Below are 22,536 nucleotides of genomic sequence, written 5' to 3'. Positions count from 1 at the left end.
CTAAAAGAGGAAAAAAAAACTTGTTGCAACAAATGTGAACCACCCAAATATAGTAATTGTTGCAAGAAATAAGAAACGGAGGGAGTATATAAATAGCTTGAATGATAAGAAATGAAGGAATTAAAACTGGATTTAAAAAAAAAAAAAAAAGAGGAAGGAATCAAAGATGTTCGTGAGTACTACAAAACGATGTAGTTTTGAGGGGGGTGTACGTAGATCACCCTACACTAGGGTGTAGGGTAAAATTTTCAAAGTGATTGGGTCATGCACGCTTTTCAGGCCCGATAAAAAAAATCAACTAAATTTGTATAAAAACATCTTCCCAAACCCGCCCAATTTATTACAAAATCGGGCCGGGCTAGAACCCCCAATCCGATTTCGGATCGGGAAATTTTGCCCGAAACCCGGCCAAACTACCTTAGATCAGCTTTAAAAAGCAGTACATCAAAAATTGATCAGAAACTGTCAAAGTCAAGCTCAGTAATCTGCGATCCGGTGAAACCCTCAACAAAACTAGGAAATGCCATGAACAAATGTTACACAATTAGATTGATCTCCCATTGTCGTCGGCGAAAGCATGAGTAATAGCAGCGCAACCACCAACAGCGCCACCGTCAACGGCGGCGTATCATCTCCCGCCACCGCCGGACTGAAAGCCTACTTTAAAACTCCCGAAGGGCGTTACACTCTTCATTCCGAGAAGTCTCATCCTTCTACTCTTCTCCATTATTCTCACGGCAAAACTGTCTCCCAGGTTTCTCTCTCTATCTTCAATTTCGTTTGTTTTTGCCGATGATTCGTAGTTATTTCATGATTTTCGATATCGAATTGTAGGTTGTTGTTTTTGATCGATTATTTTGTGGTTGTGTTGATTATGTCTTTGATTGAATTTGTTTGGTGTTGAATATATTGCTGCATTTACTTTTTTTAGGTGTCTTAATTATAAGATGTTGTTTTCGTTTATTAGTTTTGTGATTGAATTAACTCCTAAATTGTCGAATTTGGGTTGACCTTGATGATAATTGTTTGAATTATTTCGATTTCCTGGCGATGGATTTAATCTCGTATGTGAAGTTTAAGATTAAAACAATCCAATGGAGTCAAATGTAGTCGTAGACTCGTAGCTAATGCATTTGTTGGTACATTTATTGATTTATTTGAGTGCCCTAGTATTCGAATTTGAATCCTCGTAGTTCGCTTGTGAAATTCCTGCATTTATATAAACTTAGTTTGGTTTACAAATCTATTTCAAAGCAATCCAGTTCATATCTTTCACCCTTAAAAGAAGTTTTCAACTATTGAATCAAGTTTTTTGAGAATGTAATTGGGAAAGACTATTACTTGCATGAAGTATCTTTACAATAGTTTAAGGGTTGATTGTATTAGCAATGCTATTTGAAGGCATTCTTTGGGTTAGGGGAATTAGGTATGAACCAAGGTCCATAACAGACCGAATGTTAAGAGTTTGCTTTTAAACATCAATTCACTGAGATTGGTACCGTGACTTGTGAGAGAAGAAGAGTTACTTTAATGTCCATTAATTTGTTTGGCCTGCCTTTAAGAGGGACAAAGATTTTGAAGTGTAAGCCTCATGGATTAGTGTTGAAAGGAGCTTTTTGCAAAGTATATGATGGTAAGGGGTAATAGGATACTCTTGCTTAATTCCTTAGAAGGGTGGAATTTATTAGAATTGAAGAGAAACAAAAGTGGCGCAATGTGTTGTAACATTCAAATCTCCATAAGCCTTTTCCAAGTCAATCAATCAATCAAAGCCTTAATCCCATAAGTGGGTCGGCTACATGAACCAAAAGTGATTATTTCGTATATCGATAAAAATCTGTCCCTCTATCACTTACACTCCGATGCGCATTCTCATGCAAATCCATATACTTCATATCCTTCTTAACTCCTAGATCTACACAAATCTAGCAGTTCAAATATATTCTTCTTATTATTTTCTTCATTGAGTGCAATATTACAGAAGAAATCGTTAATTTAGAATTATATCCTTCATTGAGTCCAAATTAGGGGTGTTTGGTTCATCAAAAGGAAAGAGGGAAAGGAGGAGAATGGAAAATAACTCCCTTTGATATGTAGTGTCGTTTGGTGACCGAACATATATTTATCTCCCACCATTGCTGAACCATATTTCACTCTCTTTGTGGTGTCACCACCACTCACACCATCGCCCTCAGTAACCTCAGCCCCTCTCCTTCAGTAGTGTTGCCGTCATCGTTTCCTCGCCCCACTTTCGACCACTGCACCTTCGCCATTCTCCTTCATTTTCTAACTATTTTGTCGCCACCATTGTTATATTTCATCAAATTTGACCATCTAAAACCATAATTGATGGTAAGAAGTTATGTTTCATTTTTACTTTTGATTTTTTATTTTCTTTACGAAATTTATTTTGTGGAATTTTTGTGTTGTTAGTTTTGAGTGGGTATGGGTGGGTATTTTTGAGTGGGTGGGTGGGTGGGTGGGTATGGTTCAGGAGTGGGGGTGGTTTATGTAGGGGTGTCCGTTCGGTTTTCGGTTTGGATTTACACCTAATCCGATCCAATCCAAAAAATAATTCGGTTTTTAATTTTCCAATTCGATCTGATTTTGAATTATCCGATCCGAAAATCCGAATTATAATACATTGTTTTCTAGCGCCTAATACGATTATAAAAATAAAGCTTTAATATAAATAAAAGCCTTCAAAATCATGATTAAAATAAATAGTTCAACGTCACGTCATTAATTCATTTATACAAAGTCTTCCTAATTTATTTTATGTATTAGTAAATATTTGAGCTAAACTTCAAAAACAAAGAAATCCATATTTATACAAGCTTAATTTTAAAATTCGGTTTTCGGTTTGGATTGGATCCAATTAGGGTTAATCCGATCCAATCCAAAAATCCGAATTTTCAAAAAATCTCAATCCGATCCGATTTAAAATTCGGATCCGATCCAAATTGATAATTCGATTTGAATTGGATTGGATTGGATTTTGGTTTTTATCCAAATTATGGACATCCCTAGGTTTATGGGTGCATTGATGGTATGGTGGTACATTGATGGCATAAAGAAAGTGAATGGAAATACCATGTGGGGGGAGGGGGTAATAAAGTAGAAGAGTTTGGGGGTAAGGAGAGGGTAAAGGGAGTGATTAAAATATCCTTTTCTATCTACCTTATTCCATATGCCCCCTTATTGTGGTCAGAGCAATTAACATCTCTTAAATGCGTTCAACCTCTTTTTACAATGATCTTGGACACTATTTATAAGTTATGATAACTAGACTATGAATAGTATTCAACAATTCATCTTTTTTGATTTGGTTTCTATCAAACCCATCTAGTTTTTCATTGTTATTCGGTGGAAAATTATTTTCAGGTAACATTAGCTAATCTCAAGGAAAAAATAGCTTCATCAACACCCACATCAAGCTCAGGTTATAGTGCAACTAGTAGTGTAAGGTCAGCTGCTGCAAAGTTGTTAGGCTCGAATAATGGAGGGCGAGCTCTTAGCTTTGTAGGTGTTAATGGAGCTAATAAAGGTGTTGCTGCGGCTACGAAAAATTCTACATTTGGAAGCTCCAGTAATGGAAGTAGTTCACCAATCACCAACTTTGATGGTAAAGGAATGTACATGATATATAATGTGGGAGACACTTTGTATATTAGTGACCTGAATTCGAAGGAGAAGGTGACGCTTATTATTCATTTATCTATTTATTTATTTATTTATTTATTAATCTAATGCTTACCCCATTTGATGTTGTTAAGTTAATCTGGGAATAAACATTTTGTGACTTAAGAGATGCATGTGTTTATGTAGGATCCCATTAAATCCATACACTTTGCCAGTTCAAATCCTGTTTGTCATACCTTTAATCCTGAAGCAAAGGATGGCCATGACTTACTGATAGGGTTAAACTCTGGAGATGGTAATTTTCTGCTGCATGGCTGATGTTTATTTCCTTTTTGCTGCCCTGAAATGACAAAATATTTGTATCTACCTGTATCTTTGCAGTGTACACAGTATCCTTAAGACAGCAGTTGCAAGATATTGGAAAGAAGCTTGTTGGAGCACATCATTATAACAAAGATGGCTCCATTAATAACAGGCAAGACCTACATCCTGCGTTAAATATTACTTGAGCGCCTGGTTATTTCATTTTTAGGGTTTTGTATCTTTAGTTTATATTCATAATGATGTCATCTCAGTATGGGCTCATATGTTGTTTCTTCGTCTCATAGATTCTGTCAAATTTTACGATTATTGAGTTTTAGCGTATTAGAGTGGATTAAGAACATTTTTTACTTTTCCTAACGTTTTTTTTTTTTTTTTTTTAATTTTTTTTTTATTCTGCTTCTACCACCTTTCTAAAATTTTTTGTTGGAACCTCATTTGATTAGATTGAAGGACTTATTAATGCTGTTGGTATAAAATTATTATGGTTTTTGGTCTAATATTATCAATTATAATGCAAATGCAGCTTTACACCATAACCTTTAGTAAATTCCTCTTTTTAAACTCTCTTCAGAGGTGGGGGATCTTGCTAGCTCATTTCTCTTATCTTGCAATCTGTCTTGTATAACTTGAAAGTGATTGCCACATGTCAAATATACTTATTGGAATCCATTATTGAAGTTTCACAGGGTAATGGACTTTTAGTTGTCTCCTACTCATTTATGCTATTTATGGTTCTTTGTGGCTCATTGGTTTAGTAATTTATTAAAACTCAAACCTCATTAAGAAAGTAGAAGCCACTGTCTTAGTAGACCTATTCCAATCTGCATGGCAACCTCTGATTGAAGCTGTCTTTATAGTTTAAAGTTGTTTCTATGCATGCAGTATGACAGAAAGTCATAATTACTTATTTGTCTAGTTCATTGAGGGTATAGTTATATTATTTGGATGTGTTATACTTTGATCTTTGATAAATAAGTTCTTTCACTTCTTATCATCAGTTTATTGTTTGAGGTGTGGAACTAAGAATTACAAATGTATCCGAAGACCAAGTATAGTTTCTTGATAGTCTACTGTTAAGCTTTGCAACTTACATACCATTGACATATTCTTCCTTTGGATGGCTGTTCATGCCTGCTGTTTACAAACTACTCTAAATTAATAGACAGTTTTGCTCAAACTGGAATACAAGACAAACTTTAGCCTAGACAAAGATGTATATTGTGCTTCAGTTTGAATTTGTTTCCCCAAGGAAACAGTGTTTCGTACAAGGATTAAATATCAACAAGCTGAATACTGTTATTAAGCACTGACTTGTTCTGAAATCTAAAGCCCTTCTAGCTATATTATATTCAAAGATGTAGCTGTTTCCGTTGCTCCGGTACCAAATAATCTTGAACTCATAATACATTATTATAAGCACTTTTTATTTTATGCATCTTTCTACTCTGTTTGTCCCTTTTTTCATGACAATGCATAAAAAATCCATTTTAGTTTTAGAAGTTTGTTGTTGTCTATTATATTTCATGTTTGGTATAGCCACGTTTAATGTGTGCTCTACTTGGTGTGATAAAGTATATCAGTTTTGTTCATTGTTAAAGTATAAGTTATGAAGTAACTTATAATATTCTATCTTTCAGGCTCTGCTCTCCTCACCTTATTTTCACTTAATTTAGATCTAATAAGTTGAATAAAGGGCTAATAATGTTTAGATAAGATAATATAAGGGCTAATAATTTCTAGTTTAGATAAAACAAGCACCCATAAGGTCTTATAAGACCTTATATAAGGCTCTATAAGGTCTAATAAACTCCAATATAATAAGATAAGATAAGAGTCATAAGACCCATAAGGGCTGAAAAGCTCAATCAGGTAAGTTGAGTTCATAACTAATAAATAAGATAATTGAAGATCAATGAAATTCAGGTGAGAACACTACCATAAAATGCCACATGTATAATGGATTATGTGTTTATCTTGCTTGTATGTTGCGACTGCTAATGTGAACATTATAGTTTTTTCCTATCCTATTACATGAATCTTATGTGCTCCCTTGTTCTTGCAATTCTATGTGACCAAATCATGTGACAATTTAAATTTTAATGCAGCCGGTGTACCAGTGTAGCATGGGTTCCTCAAGTCAATGGTTTCTTTGTTGTTGCTCATGCTGATGGAAACGTGTATGTGTATGAGAAGGCAAGCTTCATATAAGTATTGTTTGGTTCTCTATCCTCTCTTCTATTTATCTTTTACATTATTGCTCAAGAGAACTGTATTTTTATTAATTTTTAGGGAAAGGATGCTACTGTTGATCCATCTTTCCCACTCATAAAGGATCCAACTCAATTTTCTATTGCACATGCAAAATCTAGCAAGGTGAGGTACTACTTATCATCTAAGAAGCTTGATCTCTTCTACTAATGAATTCTGCCCCTGCTCCTTCATAGTGCCTTCAATGTATGTGTCCTACTGGAAACAAAATGTAGAAATGTAGAAACCAGGAATGCTTGGAACACAGCCTATGCACTGAAATTTCCCCTTTTTAATTGTTAGAATTGGTTAAATCATTTAGTTTTACCTTGTTATAACTTGGGGACTTCTGTCAAGGTTTTGAACTAATGTATTAAAATTGGACTTGTGCATTGTGTCACATGTAATCCTGAGATCAAGATTGGATGTTCCAGTATGTGTCATGTTGCTATTATTGCTGCATTGTTGATGTTTCCTTCACGGGTTCTGTCATAATTCTATCCACCGTTAAAAATATCTTGTATTGATATAGTTGGTTAGATCATTAGACCGTGAGGACCTAATCTGTGCTGTGGGAATCTTGTTAAATTCGGTAGTGATATGTGCTATCCTAGGGACTATTAGATATTCAACCTAAAATGCACTCCCTTTAATTTTTTAAGTGTTATATTTTGACCAACACATAGTTCTAGGAGTTTTACTTGACTTTTTTATAATTTATAATAAGAGGTAAGTGGGGTAGATGAAGTGCTAAGGAATTGTAAGAGAAGTTAATGTAGTAAATAGTTTATTGAAAAGTAAGGGATGTGAAAGGAGAGAAATAGTAATTATATTGTTTTATTTCTAAGAAAAGGGCCTAACAAGGCAATCGTAACACTAAACAGAGGGATTATTAGTTTAGGAATTCTTGATTAAATCACGCATTGTACAGTATTATTATTCTTAGTAATGTTTGATTAATGTAATTGCAAATAATTGTGTTTCTAACTTGTGTGCAAAATTTGGGATCCAGAAAGCTGGTCTTTGGATATAATATTTTGTTAGGTATATAATACTGCCTGTCTGGTTTCTCATGAATGATTATAATTGCAGAGCAATCCTATTTCTAGATGGCATATATGTCAAGGTTCAATCAATAGAATGACATTCTCCGTTGATGGCACCCATTTGGCTGTTGTCGGGAGAGATGGTATTTTTCTACGCACTTGAGTTTGATCCCATATAATGCTTATTCATCAATGACGTAGTTATGTTTTGTAGGCTTTTTAAGAGTGTTTGACTACCAGAAAGAACAGCTAGTATGTGGAGGAAAAAGTTATTATGGTGCTATTCTCTGTTGTGCATGGAGGTAATGTCCAACAGTTATGACTCATGAGAGCTTTATATCTGTAGGTTTGATATATGCCTTACCAATTCTTTGTTTATTATTCATTATAACATATCATTTTATTTCTTCTACAATTTTCTCAAGAATTGCAATTGACTTGAAATTTTCTTCTTCACATAGCATGGACGGTAAATATATTTTGACTGGTGGTGAGGATGATCTAGTTCAAGTTTGGAGCATGGAAGATCGCAAGGTTATAGCCTGGGGTGAGGGGCACAATTCATGGGTAAGCCTCCTTCTGGCCATTTTTTATTATTTAAGGGGTGGAGACAAGGAAACAAAATTGATCTGGTCATCTTCATTTGAGTTGATGGGCAGGGCCCAATGGGAAAAGTGTTCTTAGATTGGGATGGTTGATTCCTAGCTATTTCTCTGATCAATTACCATGCTCTTATACTTCCTGTCCAACTTCCCAATACCCTTTTTGCTCTTACGGTGTGTTTGGATAGAAGGAAATGGAAGGAAAAGAAGGGGAGGGAAATGGAGAGATGTGATATCATTCATTTGGATAACAAATGAGGAAGTAAGGGAATTGGAGAGGAGAGAAATGGAGGGATTAAATTGTAGGAAAATGATCCCTCCAACAATGGAGAGATTTGGAAGGAAAACTCACCATTCTTCTCTCCCCTCCCTTTCCCTCCCCTCCTCTTCTCCTCCCTCCCCTTCTTTTCCTTCCTCTAATGTTATCCAAACACACTGTTATAGTTTTCTTTTCTTGGGATTTTCTTAATGTGCCCCTTCCTGTTTGAACTGGATTTTTGCAGGTGAGTGGAGTTGCTTTTGATCCATATTGGTCACCCCCATCTTCAGATAGCACTGGAGAAAATGTGATGTATCGGTTTGGCTCTGTTGGTCAGGTATGTGGTTCATTGAATATTGTTGTATAAAATCATATTGTGCCCACATATCTATCTGATCAAGGTCAGGGAATTCTCTTCAAACTGTTATTGGATGAATCAGATTTGTAGAACTGAGAGATAAGAGAATTTGGGTGTTGCATTAGCAATGGAATCAAGTCATCACTAAGGAGATTACAGCCCCATAGGAAGTTAACAAATTTTCTAAAAAAAAAACTTCTCATCGATATTCATCATAGTATCTCCCAAATGTGCTCTATTAATAATATTCCTCTAACAAACTCATCTTTATCTTCAAGATACTATCGTAGTGCACGACCTATGCCCCACCCAATAAACTTGATGCATTACATAGAAGTCACTAAGTATAATTTAGAACTCATAATGTACTAATGTGATATATATGACAAACATATGCTTTTCAAAGACACTAATTTCAAAAGGCAGACAGTCCACCATACGTGCAGATTTCAATTTGATGGAACGAATGAGTCTTAGATGTAGGCAATGGCTATGCAAAAGGACATAAGGGAACATATTCCATGTGCCCTTTTTCCACATTACGTTCATGGTTTCATCCTTGGTAATAATTTCACCTCTACAAACTGATGTCTCATCAGTGTGGTCATCTCATCTTCAGCATGCCCCATTGTTACCATAAGAGTATGCCAAGGACATTTATCGTCTCAGTCCGTTTTCACCACATTTCTTAAGAAGTCTTTTGATCTACAACCAAAAATATTTTATTTATACCATTGTCCATTGTTTGGCTTCTCAGATTGAGTTTCCTGGAAGGGAGAACATTTCACTGTTCCTCCTAGCAATATCCAGCATCATCATTATACTAGTAAAAGAAATTTGCTCTTGGAAGTCTCATCTCATATCGAAGTCCGCTGACATAATGATATGTTTGTTGCTCCCTTGATTTATCTGTGTGTCATCTACCATACACACCTTATGAAATTCCAAACTGTAGGCATCAGCTTCCTTATCTCCTTTTGCTAAATCAGTCAAGTTGGGTTATGTTTTGTACTCCCATTGAAGGAGAATAAAGCTAACATTGATAGGTTGCTTCATTTTCTCCTTATATCAAAAGATTTTCTTCCTAGTTAATAGTTTAATACTCCATCCCACATAAAACTTTTCATTTCTCTTGGGCACATAGTTTTAATGGAGTAATGGTGATGGGGTTTTGTTACGTTTAAGTAATTTAACAAGGTAGTGACTGCTGTTTATTGTTTTTCAGTTGAGGTCAGAGAAAGTAGATATTATAATGATTCAAGGGAGTAGAGATGAAAAGAATAAGTGTGCCTTGATTCTGAAAGATGCTTATAAGTTTAATTTCTAAGAATTCGGAGCTTGTCCTGAAAAACTATATATCCTGCCAGTTAAATTATATAATTTCATCAATTTGAAAAATACATTTATGTCTTCGATGAATAATTTCATTGACTGCAAAAATTGCAGGGCTTATTTTTATCACAAAATTTGCATTGGATGTAATTTCAATTTCCTTTATAGATGGTTATTTTCAATTTAAATGTGTTTGAACTTGCACCTTTTACCACTGCAAATGGATTAACTGGGGCAAATGAGTTTTCTTTCAGAACCGTTTCAAGTATGCGCAACTTGAATATAAACATGCCACCCTGAATGTCACAAAATCCTACCAGATGGGACTACCTCGATGAAACCTATAAATTTTGTCCCATCTCTTTTCCCTAGTTTGAAAGAAGATAGAGAGAAAGTTAGAGACAGACAGACAGTGTCTTATTTTAACATTAATGGAAGCAAAGTTGGAGAGCATGACCATGTTATGCTAGATGTTAACATTTTTTATGTACATATTTGATATTTCCTGAATTCTTCTAGTGTTGCATTTTTATTTTTATTATTATTATTTTTTTTTTATATTTTTCCATGAACACCTTTATGAACAAGCGAAAAACTTCCTATTTGCAGGACACTCAATTACTCTTATGGGATTTTTCGATGGATGAAATTGTAGTGCCTCTTCGTCGTTGTCCACCAGGTGGTTCACCTACATATAGCACTGGAAGTCAATCAGCACAATGGGATAGTGTGGTTCCATTGGGCTCTTTACAGCCTGCTCCAAGTATGCGAGATGTCCCAAAGCTTTCTCCACTTGTTGCTCATCGTGTGTATACTGATCCTTTGTCAGACTTGGTCTTCACAAAGCACTCCATCCTTACAGCATGCAGAGAGGGGCATGTAAAAGTTTGGAAGAGACCTGGGTCTTCTGAAACCATATTAGGCGATTCAGAAACTGCAACTGCCAGCGGATCTGATTGCAAGTGAGCGTAAGAGTGGGCATTTCCAATCGCATTTTTGAGTCTCAAATTGCAGATTTGATGGTAGCCATATTCATTAGCATACGCCTAATTAGCGTCATACACAGTCTAAGCTGGTACTACGGAGTTGATCCACTAAATTTTCTGTATTTAGTACAAATGTTGAATGTTGCAAAGGTTTTCTAGTTTATCCCATATGTCGAAGGAGCTTAAGTTCATAATTGCTAGTTATTCAGCTTCACCAGGGTTATTAACTGTATAGGTCCAAATAATAGAGTTGCTGCAGTTACTTCTTGATGTTGTAGTTAGAAATCCCGATGTTTGTATGATTTGGTTGTAGCCTTGTACTTTTGTAGGTCATCGGAGTACTCTAACCTTTGCAGCAAACAAACAATTGCTGTATACTTTATATTCTATAAACTCACTACTTGTATTATACAACAATAACATGACAATATCTATGCATTACACAGTGGCCATTTATGTACTACGTATAATGTTGTATGCAACTGTATCAGCCAATGAAATTTCAAAAAGTTAACAAACTTCGCTTGGTGGAGTTGGTGAGGAACCCACCTTGTGACTTTGAGGTCACGAGTTTGAGCTCCACCAACTACAAAATGCAAGCGATGACCTGTGAGAGGTGAGGGCTCAGTAGGGTCCTTCTTACCTTAAAAAAAATAAATAAATAAAATAATAATAATAATAATAATTCAAAAAGCTATACTTTTTTTTAGGCTAAAAGTTAGTGGCCTTTTGTAATTTACCAATTGTAATGCTAGTCAAATATAGGAAATGCTTCTTTTACTTGTAGGAGCTATAATATTTTAGTACTGGTTGGCCTTTGTTTGGTGGAATGTATGGTTCATCACTTCATCCTAATACATTACTATCTTTATGAAAGTTACTCGGATTCAAGGCCTTCCCATTACATACAAATTTTTTGTAAGGATAATTTAATCATACACAAATCTTTTGCTTTATAGCATGGAACCTCCTCCACCAATGCTAACACTGGTTTAAAATATTTCATTATTATAGACACATCATTCCACACTTTTATGTAATTTCTTAGCTTTCAATTGGAGCTTAGCATAATGGTTTTGTTATAAGTGATTCTTTATGATTTCTTCTCAATCTAGAATAATTAAAGTGGAAGCCATGGCCTACACGGGAATAAAAAGCGCAATTCTTCGTGGCATTAAACGTCTTAAAATTGAAAGAGATAATCTTTACTTTATAAAAAGACAATATAAATTTTTGTTCCCAAAGGATACAAGCAGATTACATATTACTATTAAAACAAATATAATGAACCGTCGCTTCCCCAGCTACTTGATGAGCTCGATGAACGTGTTGACGACCCTCCTTGTGTATACTACAGTATTGAAAGGAAGAGCCAAGCAGTTTAATCTTGCGAATGAGCCAAAGGTAAGCAACATTACAATGACCATCCCCCCGAAGAAGGGAAACAAGATTATGGGAATCAGTAAAAACCGTAAGGGAATGAAATCAGCTCTACCTGGCTTTTCAAGACCGGGGCTGGCGCGAGGCAGGAAGCTACGATGCCGCGTTACGATCCCTCAATGAAAAGCCCACTGTAACCCATACAAGCAAGCCAGAGCCTCCGCATGTAAAGCAGAGGTACAAACCACAAAGTGACTTCCACCAAAGATCCGATCATCCAACGGGTCAACATTATCCACGCACCACCCATCCCAACTTGTTGAGAATCTTTGAACTAATACCCATCTATTTAAAGAGAAAGTAAAGCTGACCCTTGAATTCTAAGGCCAAGTTGAGCTATGTAAAACCCAAGCAGAGGAGAGGCACCACCATCACCCCCTGCAGTATAGGGGGTGTTCGCAAAAGCGTCCATGTTGACAGAGATTGTATGTGCATCCATAACCTCCGCGGATTAAGAATCAAAAGGCCGGGAAGTAGTAGAATCCCTAAAGATTCTGGAATTCCGACATAACCACAGACTCCAAAGTATACAAACAAAGGTACCCAAGCGAGTACTAGAAGGCCCATCCTGACTAATAAAAAGTATCCTCTTGGATCCAATCTGAGAGAGAAAGGTCTCCATTGAATTTTGAGCGGATACCGAGGCATCCTCCCCTCGCGCGCTAAAACACATTCTAAAGTGATATTGTAAGTCCTCTGGTTCTGACTTATAGAGGTCATAGAACATATCTTGAATCGGAACACCTCTGTGATGGAGTTACACCTTAACTGCAAGAGCACGATGTAGAAGTCTCCATAAAATTAGCTTCCATTTTGGTTGTAATTGGAGAGACTAAAGAACTTTCCAAAAGGACCCCGTTCTAGAATGTGTGGAAGCGGGAGAGAGTTATTGTCGTAGCATTGCATAACCTGTTTTCACCGAGTACCGCCTCGACGGGGTACTTGACCAATAACGGAAATCTTCCTGAGCCGTATCAGGTAACTCTATAGCTAAAATTGTTGAAGCATCCTTAGGAATGAACCAATCAATAACTTTATCAGTATCCCACCCCAATGTCTGAGGATGAATGAAAAAACTGATTGTATGAGCTGCTGTGTTGTGTAAGGAAAGCCCGGGCTTAAACTCCGGAATGCTACCATTGACCCAAGTAGTCGATTTAGCTAGAGTCGATCGCCCATTACCAATTTACCAATTGCATCCTTGTTGTAAAAGAGTATCTGTTGTAAGTAATGAATGACGACCAGAAAAGCGTGGGAGAATCTGGGGGTTGTTGGAAAGAAAGGTCGTACGTGCACTGAAAACTTTCGAAACTAGCAACTGGGGGTTAGGCCCCGTTCTTCAGAGCTGCTATGCTCTGCTCTGCTTTGCTTTGCTCTGCTAAGCCTTGCTCTGCTCTGCTCAAATCAAATCTGCTCTGCTCTGCTATGCTCAAAAGAAATCTGCTCTTGCTCTGCTCTACTCTGCTCTATTTTCAAATAATAATACTTAATATTGTATTGATGATAATAATTTATTATTTTGAATAATTAAAATAATTATTAATATTGAAAATAATTTTAATAATTATTAATATTAATAATAATTAATATTTATTAATTATAATAATAATTAATAATAATGATTATCAATAATAATATTTAATAATTCAACTATTAAGAATTAATATTTTATAATATTATTAATTAATAATTTCTAATAATAATAACAATTCTTTCAAATAAATAAATAAATAATAATAATAACAATTAATAACAATTTCTTTTATAAACATTTGATATTAGAATCACAATGTGTCGAAACATTTTATGTGGGTATTGATTGTTAGTTCAATGAGTTGAATTATTTTTCAAATCTTTCCATACATTTTAAGAATAAAAAAACAGAGGTTGTTTTCAAGTAGTACTTTGTATATTATTTTTATATTTAGGGATAAAAATATATTATTAAGACAAATATATAAGTAAAATCTATCATTATTACTCATTAAATAATTTTATTCTAAAATTTTTGTGAAATAAATATAAGTATACTGTTGTCTTTTATCTTTCTACTATTAACATATGTTAAATATGGTACACATATATTTATGTTTTCACTCACCTAAATCGTATATGCACTTAATAATAATAATAATAATAATAATAATAATAATAATAATAATAATAATAATAATAATAATAATAATAATAATAATAATAATAGTAATAATAGTAATCATAGTAATCATAGTAGTAATAATAATAATAATAATAATAATAACAACAACAACAACAACAACAACAACAACAACAACAACAACAACAACAACAACAACAACAACAACAACAACAACAACAACAACAACAACAACAACATTAATAATAATAACATTAATAATAGTATTAATAATAATATTGAAATCTGCTCTGCTCTGCTCTGCTCTGTTGAAATCTGCTCTGCTCTGCTGAAATTTAATCTGCTCTACTGACCTCTACTCTGCCCAGAAGCTCAAAAGAACAGGGCCTTAGTAATGAGTCGCCAAACTTGTTTCATAAGTAACGCCTTATTTAAAGAAGACAAGCAGCGAATGCCCAATCCACAAGCCACGAGAAAGATGCATGATATCCTTATTATCCCAATGCATAACTTTAGTATCAGAATGTGCCCAGAAGAAGCGCATAAGTAAGGAATCAAATTTTCCCATTATAGAGATCGGCAACGCATAGCAAGCAAGAACATGAGAAGCCATAGCTACAAGAATTGAGTTAATAAAAATTAACTTTTGCGACTGAGAAAGCCGAATAACATTTAAACAATTAATTATGTAGATTATATTGTCGATGATGAATTGGAAGTGGTCCTTTTTGCTGACGAAATCGATTGGAGCCCCAAGATGATGATGGAAAACCTAAACTTGCTTCATTTGGAAAATTGATTTGAAACTAGCTTGAGTAGAGGTACAAATATTTGAGCTAAACTTTGTCAAGGATTTTGACAAATTTAGCTCTTCAACGGAAATCTTAGTAAACCGTTGGATAAGCTGCATAATATTAGTACAAGACGCAGAAGTGGCCCGGAAAAAGATGATTGCGTCATCCACAAAGAATAAATGCGAGATAGAAGGACTCGTCCTGGATAACTTGATTCCATGAAATAATTTCAAATCCTGTCCAAGATGCAACATCCTCGATAAAATATCCATGCAAAAAGGAAGATGTACGGTGAAAGAGTATCACCTTGGCAAAGACCACACTGCGGATGAAAGGGGTCTGACGTCGTACCATTGATTAGAGATTTGTAAGAGACCGTGAAAAGACATTGTTGGATCATTTGCAACCAACGAGCTAGACACCCGTAGGCCTTCAGAACCTGTAAAAGAAAGCTCTAATGAAGATGATCATAAGCTTTACTTATATCAATTTTGATCGCGACTAACCAGTTAGCACCAGATTTAGAAATGTTAATTTTCTCCATCAACTCTTGACTCAACAAAATGTTATCCATCATAGCTCTACCTTGAACAAAGGCATGTTGAGAATCTGATATAAGAAGCGGGAAATACTGACGCAGTCTGGAGACCAAGCACTTCGAAGCGCATTTGTGAATTGTATTATAAAGGCTTATTGGTCATAAATGTCCTATCACCGTTGGGGTACCAATCTTCGGAATCATAACAAGGAGAGATTGATTCCAATCTTTGAAAAGGAACCCCGTTTGAAAGAAGTTTTGAATGGCACTAATAACCGAATCTCCAACAACATTGTAGTGTGTTTTGAAAAACTCAGTTGTAATCCCATTCGGGCGAGGAGACTTACAATTACCTAAAGAAAACATGCCATTCCTAATTTCCTTAGCCGAAAAAGCGCGTTCCAAATTATTGAGTTGAGAAGAAGTGAACCGTGGAAGATCTAATTCATGCAAGCTAAGACAATATCAATTTTCGGATCATAAGGAGGCATAACATCACTCTTAAAGGTCTATTTAAGAGAAGTCATAACAATACGTTCAACGTCCGTCTGACCATGCTGAAGAACACCTTGATCATCAAGAAAGGAAGAAATCACATTCTTCTTCTACCACCGACTTTTGACTTTAGAGAACAAAATCTTTGAGGGGCAGTCACCTTCGAGGATCCAATTTTTCTTACAACTTTGTCTCCAGAATTGAAGTTGTAGTAAAATACTATTCTTCGAAGTAACAATATTAACCATATACTGAGCTACATCAGGAACTAACTTTATTAATTCTCCTTGAGTGGAAAGCTTCTTTGAGAAATTTATCCAATCCGCACCCCAAAACTTCTTATTGTTAAGACACCACCTTCGAATTAGTTTCTTTACAAGGTCTAAATTTTTCGAAAAAGTAAACATTAGAGAGCCAATAGAATTCCTTTGCCATGTATCTCGAACGAAATCATGTACTTGTATATAGTTAAGGAATCAATTGTCCAATTGATAAGGACGGTTTGACGTATGTTTAAAGAAAGAGTCGTCAAACACAATAGCAACATGATTGGAAACTAGGATCGGTTGATTGAGTAAACGACTATCTGGATAGTTATGAAACCAATCAAAGGTCATATAGCAGTGATCCAGCCATTGTAAAACAAGTTTGTGTACCTCCCGATTGTTTGTCCAAGTATAGGGGGAGCCTTTGAAAGGAGTTGAAAGTAGACTGGATTTTAATCTAAAATCAATAAAAGAATCCCAACCCTTTATTACACTATAACCACCCAACCTATCATAATTATGCTCTATTGATTAATATCACCAATAATCAAACAATTAGGAGCAAAAGCAAGTAAATCTAAAATCAAACCGCAAACTTGAGGTCTATTTTCTACAACATGAGCACCGTAAACAAACATCACACATCTACTTATTTCATTAGGTACTTTTATATTACAAAGTACAACATTTGAATAACAATAAAAAACGCAAGAAACATCTTCCAAACCAAACCCAAAAACCACTAAACCCCCATTACTACCATCTGAGTCAACCCCAAAAACAGAAGTAGAATTTGAACTACCAAGTAAGTTAAGTGACAACTGGGACTGAAACTTTTGTTTCGCAAAGAAACAAAAAAGTTAGGAACAAAAGAGTGAAGTAACCAAAACACATAAGGATGTTTGGAGGAGTTAATGTCATTGAGACCCCGACAATTCCATGATGTAACAATCATGGACACCTTGGGAGCTGTGAAGGGCTAGCCGCCAAACCGAAGTTCGCACGCCTAACAGAAGACGAAGTAGAAGAAGTAGCAGTCACATTCTGGTTGTTCCCTGCACCAAAAGAACCAGTAAGAGCATCCACCTTTTAATATTTTAGGGTAGAAGTAACCCATCAATCCGTGAGCTTCCTTTTGCGCGTAACATGACCTGTATGAGTCTTGTTAAATTCTGTATTCAAAAAGGCAGTAGAAGAAGCAGAATAGCCATGAAAGTCCAAATCTACAACAATTCCAACATCAGAGTAACATTTTTCATGAGCGAAAACACCAGAAGACGAATGGGGGGGGGTTATAAGAGAAGCCCTCTTTGCTATATAAGTTAAGATTTCTGATATTGTGACGCTTTTGATACCAGGTTGAACCAGCATACCCAAAGAAAGGGGCCTGATCATAAGACCTGCATCGCGTAAAAGGACCTTGTCGGTTTCGTTTCCTTGGCAAATTACTGTCAGACTCAGGACAAGAAGGAAAAGCTTGCGACTTGGGCTTAGAATGCAGCCCATTTAAAACACTGGGGTGAGGAGCAGTGTTGTCATCAAACAGAGAAAGAGACGCGAACAAGGAAGGGACAGTGTATTTCGTAGCTGAAGAATTAGGTAGTTCAGCAGAGTAAAACAAGCCTTGCAACGTAACATTACTCACTGCATCAGGGGATTTTCCAGAGCAAATTCATTAGAATAATTATGGTTTGAGCATCAGCACTCGAATTGTCACTTAAAAAACTCTCCTCAAGTGATGCACTCATACGAAACCCTTCACCAATAAAAGAACTAGACCGAGTAGCAGTAAATGGAGTATAAGGGTCTCCAGCCGGAATAACAGCCTTATTTTCTTCAATGAACCTTGTAGAATGTGGGTTATGATACGACTCAGGTGTTGTTGGATCTATTTCGAAAGAGGACCTGCTAAAATTCCCCCGGCCAGATGTAGAATCGTAGACTAAGCTATCCAAGGAAGAGGAAATAACAACATTATGCGGATGAGACATAAAGCCATTATGGTATACACCATTAATTGGTTTATTAATAACATAATAATTGTCTCATTGATGCAAAGCAAGATCTTCTTCGATTTGGAACTTGCTCTATTCATCACAATTTAGGGAGGTTAAAGAATTTTTTTGGTTTATCTCTAGTGATGACTTTCTTTACTTTATTATCCATAGCTAGTGTGTAGCCCGGGCGTTGCACCGGTTGCTACTTTAATTAAACCTTTTTAGTATAAATTGTATACATTTATTTTCATGTTTATAACATAGTTTATAATTGGATTAGATGGTTAAGTAACTATCTTTCTTATAACAGGTTGGGTGTTCGAATCCCCTTGTGACGGAGGGAGTATATTAATTAGAATAGTAAAAGTTATTAAAATATTAATAATATGAAGTATAAAACTTTACATTAATACGTGTTTATTTTTTTGGGGTAGAGTATTTTGAAAAACCAAAAGCTAACGAGCTTCCCAGCTACCCAGGGCATTAGATAAGGGAGTTAAATTGAGGATACACTAATCAACGATTCAACTCATAATTTTGTCATTATACCTCTGTTATTTATCATGTGCGACCAATATTTTATGTTTTCTAATTAATAGTCTTTTGTTGCACATACGAGTAATAAGAAACATAAATTCTCGAGTTATATATAATTGAGAGTACTGATGTTTGGATGGAGAATGTTGCAGGTAAAATGTTGCAAATAGAGTACTAATCTGAAAAATTACCTACTAAAACCGGTTAACCCAAAATAAAAATAAAGGTAAATTTAATTGTCTGGCCAAAAGTCAGAGAGTACTAATGTTTACAATCAGAGAGTACTAATGTTTGCAATTGTTCAAGAAATGTAGCTGTTAAAATATAGCCGTTACAACCCCCAAAATAAAAATGACTGCCATATATATATGCATCTCCATAGCCAAGCTCTCCATCTTGCTTCTGATCAAAAGGGAAAAAAAAAATTCAGAGAAAATAATTCCAAATTTTTTATAAAATTTTTATCTCTAATTATTGGAAAAAAATGTCAAGGTTGAGCAACTCTGGGAGCAGATGTCATTGTGGGTTATTGGTGTCTAAGAGTAGGGCTTGGACCAAAGATAACCCTGGCAGGAGGTTTCTTGCTTGCCCAGACTATGACGCAGAAACTGATAGGAGGGGTTGCAAATTTTTTAAGTGGGTAGACATGGAAGACTCCAATGAATGGCAGACTGAGGTGATATTGGGGCTTATGCAAAAGAAGCAGGAACTCAAGAATGAATTTATTTCAATGAGGAAGAAATTGAAGCAAGCAAACAAGTATGCTAAGAAGATTGAGAGTGATTATGTTATGCTGAAAATAAAAAGGGCTGCTAGGATGAATGTGGGCATTAACTGTGACTTGTGGAAGGTTGTTATATTATTTTGGTCATTGTGGTTGGAATATGGTATGCATTGAAAAATTGATAACTTGTAGGTGTAGTGAAGTTTGTATTTGTACCTCTTGCAGCTAGTTGTTGTTTTTTCTCTTCTTCTTTCCTAATTCCTATGTAGTAAAAATTGCAATTAGTGCATTGATGTAAGTGACTATTAATGAATCAATATAAGAAATAATTTTGGTTATATACCTGCAATGCTTGACTTGAAATGATGTTGTTTTGGCTTTGTTGCTGGCTTGGCATAGGGTAGTGATCTTGAGAGAAGGAGTACACAGTTTGCTCCCCTTCTATGTCTGTGTAAACAGCTCTGTGGGGTTGCTGTTGAGTAGGTCTGGGGTTGGGAGGCACCTACAAATTGAAAAAAAACCATGTTAGCTACTTGTAATGTTAATAAAAATAATTGAAATGACAAAGTTACAATGTCATACTGATGCAACTCTCTGATAACCACTTGGATATGTGTAGACTCCATAGCCCCTCATGTGCATGGGCATAGAACTGGTAGGTGCAGTTGCATCAGGCCGAGGATCTTCTGTTGTGGGTGTGTGATGGGGGTTTGTCTTTCTTTTGGGACATTCTTACAGCCCCTTTTGTTATGTCCCTACAGTCCACACAAACTGCAAGTCTGTGGGTTTCCTGTCTTCCTCAACTTCCCAATAGCTGTTGTCTCTCCTGCCTGGTATCTTCTCTTGGTCTTAGGTCTGCCCTGAATCTTTTTCAATTTTGGGGGAATGACAAAGGCATCAGACTGAGGCCATTCTTGGGGACCATTCAAAGGCTCTAGCAGGAAAGCATATGCTTTCATGTATTTGTCTTTGGTAAAGAACTCATTCACATAGTCCTCACGCTGGTCTGACTTGTTCCAAATAGCAACAACAGCATGCTTGCAGGGAATCCCACTCAGCTGCCAAGCATTGCAGCTGCAAGTTCTGTTCTGCAAGTCTACCACAAACTTGTCCTGTGTTGCACCCCTCCTAACCCCATAACAGAATCCCCCATCCCAAAAAGCATTCCACCCCCTTGCCCAAATCTTCACTTTCTCTAGTCTCTGTTGTATCCTAGGGCATAAGAGTAAGTTCTTCCTACCAATTTCATCTCTTTTTTTGTGGAGTCTTTCCATCAACCCCTCCCTAATATCCTCAAGCATTGTTTTGATGGGCTTATGTCTTGAACCTAGGATGTATGCATTGAACACCTCACTCATGTTGTTATCTACACTATCACAACATGACATTGGGGAGTAGAAAGCCCTACACCACTTCTTGTAATTCATGTTCATCAAATCTTCAGCTGCATTTGCAGAAATGACCCTCATTATTTCAATGTTATTGAGGAATTCATTCTCAGTGTTACTCTTGGCTATTGTCCAAAATTGCTTTCTATATTCAAGGCCCCCACCAAAGACCCCTCTGAAATTGCAGTAAACATGTCTTGCACAAACCCTTGTCTCAGCCTCTGGGAACACACCTGAAACTGCTGCTAACAAACCCTTCTGCTGGTCAGACATGAATATGTTTCCAGCTCCAGTTGCTGTCTCTAGATCATCAGCAAGGAGGGACAAGAATCATGTCCAACTGTTAGTGCTTTCTAACTCAACAATAGCCCAGGCTAAAGGAAACATTTGGTTGTTTCCATCCCTTCCTACTGCTACAAGAAGTTGGCCCCCAAAAGTTCCTTTTAGGAAGCAGCCATCAAGAGAGATAAATGGTCTGCACCCAGCTTTGAACCCTTTTTTCAGTGCTTCAAAGCACAAATACATTCTCTCAAACACATTAGCAGTCATTTGCAACTTCACAGTGTTGCCCCTGTTACTCCTTAGAATTTCTGCAGCATACCTTGGAAGCAAAGAGTACTGCTCTGCATACTCCCCTACAATCAAAGATTGGCCCTTTTTTCTAGCCATGTATGCCTTGAACCTGCTAATCCTTATTCCCTTTTCTAGCCAAATAGTTTCCCTAATGTCTTGCAACTTCATGTAAGGGTTTACCCTAAACCAATTAGCATAATTCTTAGCAATCCAAGTGGAGGTCATCAATGACACCTTTGCTTGCCTGCCACAACTATGCTCCCCAATGTGAGATTTTACAACAAAGTTTCTTTTCCCCTTCTCCCATGATGCCCATATTTTCCAAGAACAGACCTTATCTTCCTGCCTACACTTTGCTCCCACTCTATTTGGGTCATTCCTATAGACCTTAATGTTCCCGCCACTCCCTACACAATAGTCAGTTAGTGCTTTCCTAAACATGACTGCATTATCAAAGTGTTGTCCTAAAAAAAATTCAGACTTAATTCATGTTGTCACTGTTAACTATCCCTTTTCTTTTGCCTTTCTCAGGTGCTACAAGGTACCCCAGATCATCTTCATCATCATCTTCACTAAGGCTATCTTCATCACTCCCACCTTCCCATATATCATCACACATGTTCACTGATTTACCCTTGGATTCTGCTACCCTTTTCAGCATCCCTAGCTCTTCCTCAAAATCTAATTCATCATTCTTTTCTTATGTCAGTTTGTCCCTAGCACTAACAAACTCAACATCATCTTCATCTGTCCCCTCACTGTCATAGTAAAATTGCACATCATCCCCACTTACCCTAGGCTCAAAAGACCCACTAACAAATCCATTCAGCAAGGAATTGAAAGTCCCTACACCAGACCCTTGACTACTACTT

The 22,536-nt window shown here is 36.2% G+C and overlaps 3 protein-coding genes across 3 annotated transcripts; 1 reads left to right on the top strand and 2 right to left on the bottom strand.

Annotated features, from left to right (window-relative positions):
- Positions 1-463: 463 nt before the first annotated feature.
- Positions 464-11,228, top strand: LOC145619161 (putative catabolite repression protein creC). Its single transcript, XM_081673785.1, has 11 exons — positions 464-754; positions 3,385-3,696; positions 3,829-3,937; positions 4,024-4,117; positions 6,072-6,159; positions 6,256-6,339; positions 7,306-7,402; positions 7,474-7,561; positions 7,721-7,826; positions 8,365-8,457; positions 10,420-11,228. Exons 1-11 carry the CDS (start codon positions 578-580, stop codon positions 10,774-10,776), a joined length of 1,605 nt encoding a protein of 534 aa, XP_081529911.1. The 5' UTR covers positions 464-577; the 3' UTR covers positions 10,777-11,228.
- A 9,230-nt stretch (positions 11,229-20,458) lies between these two features.
- On the bottom strand, positions 20,459-21,364 carry LOC145619600 (uncharacterized). Its single transcript, XM_081674313.1, has one exon. The coding sequence runs from the start codon at positions 21,362-21,364 to the stop codon at positions 20,459-20,461; it is 906 nt and encodes a 301-aa protein (XP_081530439.1).
- A 57-nt stretch (positions 21,365-21,421) lies between these two features.
- On the bottom strand, positions 21,422-22,325 carry LOC145619599 (uncharacterized). The gene is made up of 2 exons (XM_081674312.1): positions 22,187-22,325; positions 21,422-22,128 (listed from the first exon to the last, which is right to left on the bottom strand). Exons 1-2 carry the CDS (start codon positions 22,323-22,325, stop codon positions 21,422-21,424), a joined length of 846 nt encoding a protein of 281 aa, XP_081530438.1.
- Between the last annotated feature and the right edge of the window lie 211 nt (positions 22,326-22,536).

Source organism: Chenopodium album, chromosome 27 (genome assembly GCF_948465745.1).
Source record: "Chenopodium album chromosome 27, dcCheAlbu1.1, whole genome shotgun sequence".
Taxonomy (NCBI): domain Eukaryota; kingdom Viridiplantae; phylum Streptophyta; class Magnoliopsida; order Caryophyllales; family Amaranthaceae; genus Chenopodium; species Chenopodium album.
This window is presented reverse-complemented; position numbering and strand designations above follow the sequence as displayed.